Source organism: Austrofundulus limnaeus, unplaced genomic scaffold, assembly GCF_001266775.1.
Source record: "Austrofundulus limnaeus strain Quisiro unplaced genomic scaffold, Austrofundulus_limnaeus-1.0 Scaffold39, whole genome shotgun sequence".
Classification (NCBI taxonomy): domain Eukaryota; kingdom Metazoa; phylum Chordata; class Actinopteri; order Cyprinodontiformes; family Rivulidae; genus Austrofundulus; species Austrofundulus limnaeus.
The window spans coordinates 2743145-2750116 of NW_013952441.1; the positions used below are offsets into that span (position 1 = coordinate 2743145).

A 6972-nucleotide genomic window follows, 5' to 3' on the forward strand; every position below is an offset into this window, starting at 1 on the left:
GTTTAGACAGTAAAACCTGCTTCTATTTTAAAGTACTTTTTTCTCAAGAGAGATTACAGATATTTGTGCTATGCGAATCAAGTGGTGGATTGTCATCATGCACAATGACATCAACTGCTGAAATGTGACATTAACACATCATGTTTCAGGACTGAATACATTATGGCCTCTCTCTACACTTACTGTACAATCTCTGACTCTTGCCTARAAGTACTCTGTATGTTTGCAAAGTATCATGAGAACATGTGAACTGATTTATTTTCTGTAAAATGTTGGGATGACATTGCATTTTTGAGGGGAGAGTGTGTGAGAATAAATTTTAGATATAACACTCCCCTCCATTTTAATTTATATTATTTCAATGGAAGATTGTTTATGGCATTTTAGTAAATGTTGCTGTTGGCAATTGTTCATTGAGCTCCAATCATTCCCCATTATACAAATGGTATTACAGAAAGCATTTAGTGGCAACAGTTCAACTCAAGGTGGCCTATAGGGAGATGATGTGCACTAAGTGGAAGCTGGTGGATTTTTCTCCATTGGGGCTGATGGTGGGGGGGGGGGGTCCTACAACTTGAGTCCCTTCAGATCCAATATGTGACAAAACCCATCTGTCTTTTTGGCACAAGGAATTATGTTGAATATTAGCCCCCGGGTTGCTGCAGAGGCTCCACCGCCTCAATTGCACCCTGGTCAGAGGGGTGGAAAGCTCCTGGTCTAGTGCTTGGGCTTTCACCGGGTTGGTGATTATTGTCATTTTGACTCAGCGGGRGATGTCAGGCCGCTGTCAGAACTGAAGCTGGTAATCACTGGTCAAAGTGGCAATCACACATGGATACTCAGCATTAAAAATATCAGATCTGCCTGGTGGCATTGGTTTTTCCCCGCCATGGCCCCTAGAGGCCTGGGGSTGGGGCTAGAGTCTGAGGCCCAGGCCCGCCTAGCTGGGTGGGGWGCTGATTCACGAAAGCCCCTGCTGGTTCTCTGCTGTACAGCCTGAAGATAAGAGCCACCTACCACCCCAAATGACAACCAAACRTTGGGTCCAGTCAAAAGGCGCCTCGACTGGAAAAATAGTCTGTATTAAGAAATAGAAGTTTAACATAGTAATTATGTCTATTATTACATTAGGGGTTGTGTTGACGGGGAGTTAGATTGGTGAAGATTGATAGCTTATGACAGCAAAGATTTAATAAATTTGTACTTCTTCCCACTCCTTTTCGTAATATGAATTAAACTGGAAAAACTAATCCAAATAAACCAATCAAATAAACAAAAAGTAATCGTGACAGAAACAGACTTAAACCACTGCTCAGATCTATGCCTCAAATGTTTTTATTCATTCATTTTGTGCAAAATCTCAAATGATTTAAAAACATTTGATCCATCTTCTACTCTTTGTGGAACATTTATTTTTTTTTGCTTGATCATAGAGAAGTAGTATTTGTATAATCTTGACYAATTTGGAGAACAATAATACAAGCATGTATTTATGAGAAGCTGTTGAAGCAGCTTCCTTTTTTTTCTGTAATTTAATCTGGAAAGAACTTGACCATTGATGCAAGACGTGGGCGTAACTGTCCGCAGATGGCTCTCAGACTAATGGGAATATAAAAAAAAAGATACACATCAGTGTTCTTGTTTGCCCTGCCCCCTTTTCAGCACTGCCACAAAATATCTGAAAACATCTTCATGCAGCACAGAAAAAGACGAGCGCACGCGTCAGATTCCCAAATGTAAGGTGTTGGAATCATGATGCTCGCTGGCTTCCTCTTTCTGCTCTTCATCTCTGGTGAGTTTGAACAATATTCAACACAATATATTGACAATTCAGAGACTTTTTGAACAATTTGTAGTTAAAGTTGATTTAACATGAGTAAAAAGTGTGAAAAAGAGTGGTTTAAGCTTGTTTGATGTATTTATTATTTTCTTTTCTGCTCAGCTGTCGAGAAACAACTGAAAATAAGCATAGTTATTTGTTTATGTCACAGGCTTAAAATAAAAAAAATATATAAAACATTCAATTATATATGGACAAAACCATGTTGAATACAGTTAAGCATCTAATCAGATAGTCTGCATAATTCCATCTGGGTTTTATTTTATTTTATTTTATTTTAGTTTTTGGTCATAAACGAAGGATGAGACAGTTTGTGACATGATAAAATTAAAACCAGTACAGCTGTGAAAGATTTAATCAAACACTTACTCCTGGAATAAATCTGCTCATTGATCTAAAGAATTACTGGTGAAATCAAACCCTTCAGTCACACCAGTACTCCTCTCATAATGGCGTCTTGATGATCATAATCTATCCTAATGGTGTGGTGTTTGTGATGTTCTCATCAAAAATACTGACCAAACAAGAAAATTAGTGCTATCAAATGTCGATTAAATGTTGTGATGTAAGTAATAAACTCACAGAGTAACAAAAAAGAGTTCATTTGTGTCTGTCGATATTTTTTTTCCTGCAGATGAAGTTCATGCAGAGCAAATCTGCAGTTATCAGGAAGTTTTAAACTACTTAAACATTACCAAAGACAATGAGCTGTACTCCATGACCCGTCCGGTGAAAAACTATAAACATCCCACACAGGTTTCCCTGGAAGTTCTTCTCTATGCCATTCTAGATGTGGTAGGCATTCAATTCTTTGTTTCCCAAATTTTTAAATATATATAAAGAACTTTAGAGCCTGTTGTGTAATTTCAAACACACATCATGATGTTTCAAGATATTTCTGAACACTGGAGCTTCTTTTGCATAAAATAGCGATCTGAAACAAGGCTCAAATCATAAAAAAAAGAAATGTGAGCAACAATTTGATCTATAATCATTATTTTTGCAGCAGTTTTTTTTACAGTGAAAATGATTTTCCGCCTTTATTTGTTGTTTACAGGTTGAGAAAGACCAAAAGTTCATTCCTTATGTTTGGACCGTCACAGTAAGTTCGTTTCAATAAATCTCCAGCTCAGGTTTACAAAATAAAGTTTTGAATTGTTTCTTTAAAATGTTGTTGGGGCGGCTGTGGCTGGGTGGTTAGAGGAATCATTTTCCAATGAAAAATTTGCACATTCAACTCCACTGCTGTTCAGTCACATGCCAAAGTGTCCTTTGGCAAGACACTGATCACCCACTGCCATTGATGTGTCCCATCAGTGTATGACTGTGATTAAAGCACTGATTAGTCTCTGTAGAATGATTTATCTGAATTAGTTTTGTAGCCAGACATGCTGTAGTAGAGTGCTGTGTGAGTGAGTAAATGAGGACACACACTGTAGAAAAGCATTTGAGTACCCTGGTTAGTTAGAAAGACACTGTAAGTACAATTTATAATTGTCTGCTTCAAGATTTTCATTTTTTCCCTTCTTATTTATCTCCAGAGATGGAACAATGAATATATTACCTGGGATCCAGATCAGTTTTGTGGAATTGACAACATTTCTCTTCCTACTGAGATTTTGTGGAAGCCAGATCTCACAATTGAAGAAATGTGAGTGTATTGAACACAACCACAAAGCTCAAAGGTGGGGTATTGTGTATTTTCCTAATCAAGCAACTATGTTACCTTCAGTTGTTCTGAAAATACTTTATGTATCAAATTTGACTTTGCATCATAGCCCATCTACATGCCTTGAAATTGGCCTCTGTCTCTTTAAGAACAATTTCCTACATTCCCACTTCAGCACATCACTACAAATGGATGAATGAATTATTTTAATCTGAAAAGAACTGAGAAGTAGTTAGTATTACAAGCTCAACAGACCCGCAGTTCCACCAGATGTGTATTAATCAGTGTGCATTGCCAATGCAATGCACACTATTGTGATTCGTTTCCCATCCAAGCCATCTCAACTTTGCCATGCTTCTCCTCTTGCATACTTTGCCCTAGAGCTGCCATTGTAATTTATATCTGTAAAGGTCCTGTGCCAAATGATTGCTATGCCTTTTGGTACCTGTACAACTTGTAGTTTTTGAAATATTAATGTTGAAACTTTATTCCAAATTCATATAATGGGAGTCAATTGGGCCTGGTAATGGTCCAATACTGCCCCCAGCTGTACTCAACTTGGTACTGCACCATAGTTTTTTTATTTAATCTCAATAGTTCAGTGTTTACAATACTAATATGATTGTATTTTGATGTTTCACTATAATATTGTCTTAATACTGCTCAATTGTTGTAATATTATGCATTTTTGTGTCAATAATTGTGTTGGCAATATGGCCTCTTTCTGCTCACATACAAAGCAACCCCTGCCACCTCACTCTGCCACAGCTCCATTGGTCTAACGGTCTATGTCATGGACYTTCATGTGAGAGATCAGGGTTCAAAACCCAGTTAATGCAACTTTAACAAAAAATATCTGCCAACTTCATATTGTTACTCAATTACCTTAATTACAAACACCTGCTGACGTGACAGGCACAAGCTGGTATAGAAAACACATTTGAACTTGGTCAAAGTTCATTCTGCAAGTCCAATGCTGCAGGCAAAGCCATGCTGCAATGACATGCTACATGGCAATGCACACTTGTTTTTACATYGTAAAAACCCATGTCTAGTTATTGCTGCTGTCCGCTAGTCTGGGGGAGCTGTGTGGGKGAGGGGCTCAGCTGCAGACCGAGCTCCTGGGACAATAGTGGTACAAATAGGCAGTGCTTTGTACCAGCAAGTGTTTAGTCAGCTTCACATGGCTAACACAGGAGATTCAAGGATTTCTCAAACATGCAAGTCAAAGCAACATTCTGCRTATGTTTTTGATGTGGGAATGATGTTAGAACATGATACAAAGCTTAAAAAAGTTGATTTTGGGTAATACCCCCTTTAAAGAAATCTGCTCTGTGATGACGTTTCGTGTAAGAAGGTCCACTTGTCGTGCTTGTATCTGTGTTTTCATGCAGGACGGAGAAGGACAAAGCCCCTCCAAGTCCGTACCTCACCATCAACAACCGAGGAGACGTAGAGGTGCAGAACGACCAGGTGTTAGTGAGCACCTGCAGGATGCACATTTACAACTTTCCCTTCGACATTCAGAGATGTAGCCTGACTTTCAAATCTGTCATACACACTGGTGAGAGCATCTTTCGAATGTTTTTGACCGATAGAGACAAATAATAAAAAAAAATAAAGTGACCAATATGCAATCAGGGAAATAAATAGACCAGATATTGGTGAATACTTGAAAAATCAAATCTGATCTCTTCGAGAAGTCATATTTTCAAGTGCAGTTAACACAGACTTGCGAAAAAAAAAACATTTTTTTCTCTTGTCTGTTTAATTTAAAACAACTGACAGCTTTTTTCTCCTTCCCAGCTAAAGACATCAGGCTGCAGCCAAGTGACAACTCTTCGGAGGCCACAGAATGGAGTCGGGAAGTGATGCGGACTCAATACGAATGGCTCTTCATCAACATGACAGTCACAGCCAACAATGCCACTGAGTTATCTGATCAAGATATTGTTGTTTATACGGTGTGTTTCAGATTGACACAATATTTCACAATTATTTAACACTCAGCATAAAAAACATGCTGTTGTCCTTCTCTAATTTCCTTTCTTTTCTTCTAAATCGTTGCTTTTCAGATTTTCAGGTTCATCATGTCTTAAATCAGTGATGGGCACTGGAAGGGGCCACCATTTTTTGTTGACAGTAGCAGAAGGCCACATAGCACTGCACACTTACCCAAATGTAATAAAACTGCCAATTTGAAAAAGGTTTATGTATTTACATGATTATTAAACCAAAAAAGTGAAGTGACTTAAAATATTTCCTGCTTAAATGCATGTATAACAGTTGTACTCTTGTTTAATGAATAAAAATAGAAAAAGTTTAAAGCAAACAAAAAATAAACATTTATTTTAGGGAGCTGAAGTGCAACAACATAAGATGCCTTGAGTGCAGACTCCTACGTGCTTCTGGTTCTAGTAATAAGTTGCTGTTGTTTATGTACTTGCAGCTTCAGTAAATGTTTGATATTTAGCCTTGTGCAATGTGTTGTTGTGACGACTTATAATGAAATCCTTCATGGCAGACAGCATCTCCAAACAGACTAAACACATGGGTTTGCCTTAAAAGTATAAGTCCCAAAATAAAAAGAATTTAAACAATTTTATATGTATATATATGAACTTAAAATAGCAATCAATTTTTAAGAAAAAAAAAATACTTTTTTTCTAGGGGCTCATTGGCAGGCCTGATAAAACTCACCCACAGTTGCCCATCCCTGTCTTCTTATGTCTTCTTCTTCCCCAGATCACCATGAGGAGGAGGTCTCTGCTCTACATCGTCAACTTCTTGCTGCCCGTCCTCTTCTTCTTGTGCCTGGACCTGGCCTCCTTCATGATCTCAGACAACGGCGGTGAAAAACTCAGCTTCAAAGTCACGGTTCTGCTCGCCATCACGGTGTTGCAACTCATCCTCAATGAAATTCTGCCCTCCTCCTCGAACAGAGTCCCACTCATAGGTAAAGAGCTACAGTGCTGATMAGTACTGACTGCATGACATGCACAGTTGTTGTGTATTTCCATATTAAATGATGTGTCGTCTGCTCTCCCCAGCCGTTTACTGCATTGGGATTTTCACCCTGATGATGCTCAGCCTCCTGGAGACGATTCTGGTGATGTACCTGATTGAGAAAGACTCTCAAGACTGTGAAACAGCTGCAACTGAAAGCGCGATCCATGAATCGAACAAAAAGAGCAAAAACAACTTTCACAGCTACAACACAGGTGAGACTTCAGGTTCGATCCAAATATTAACATACTTTTGCGGAGTTTAATCCTATTCGTTTAAGAGCTGAGAAAATAAAAAAATATTTATATAGCTGGTAACACAATGTATCACTTCTTAAATCGTCTAAACCTTTTCAAAGGATTTATGAAAAGCGAAAACCAAATTTTAAATATTTTTTAATAAGCAAACCTTGCCATTCAATAAATACATTAGCTTAATATGTAAAGCAATACAATGA

General features: G+C 38.1%; 1 protein-coding gene across 1 annotated transcript in view; it reads left to right on the forward strand.

Moving 5' to 3' along the window:
* The first annotated feature begins 1698 nt into the window (after positions 1 to 1698).
* LOC106516555 (5-hydroxytryptamine receptor 3A) overlaps positions 1699 to 6972 on the forward strand; it is a 7880-nt gene continuing 2606 nt past the window's right edge. The window contains exons 1-8 of the mRNA XM_014006966.1: positions 1699 to 1792; positions 2475 to 2635; positions 2898 to 2942; positions 3382 to 3491; positions 4904 to 5073; positions 5316 to 5473; positions 6255 to 6465; positions 6560 to 6730. Coding sequence (XP_013862420.1) covers positions 1753 to 1792; positions 2475 to 2635; positions 2898 to 2942; positions 3382 to 3491; positions 4904 to 5073; positions 5316 to 5473; positions 6255 to 6465; positions 6560 to 6730 — 1066 coding nt within the window. The 5' untranslated portion in view covers positions 1699 to 1752. The remainder of the gene's footprint in view (positions 1793 to 2474; positions 2636 to 2897; positions 2943 to 3381; positions 3492 to 4903; positions 5074 to 5315; positions 5474 to 6254; positions 6466 to 6559; positions 6731 to 6972) is intronic.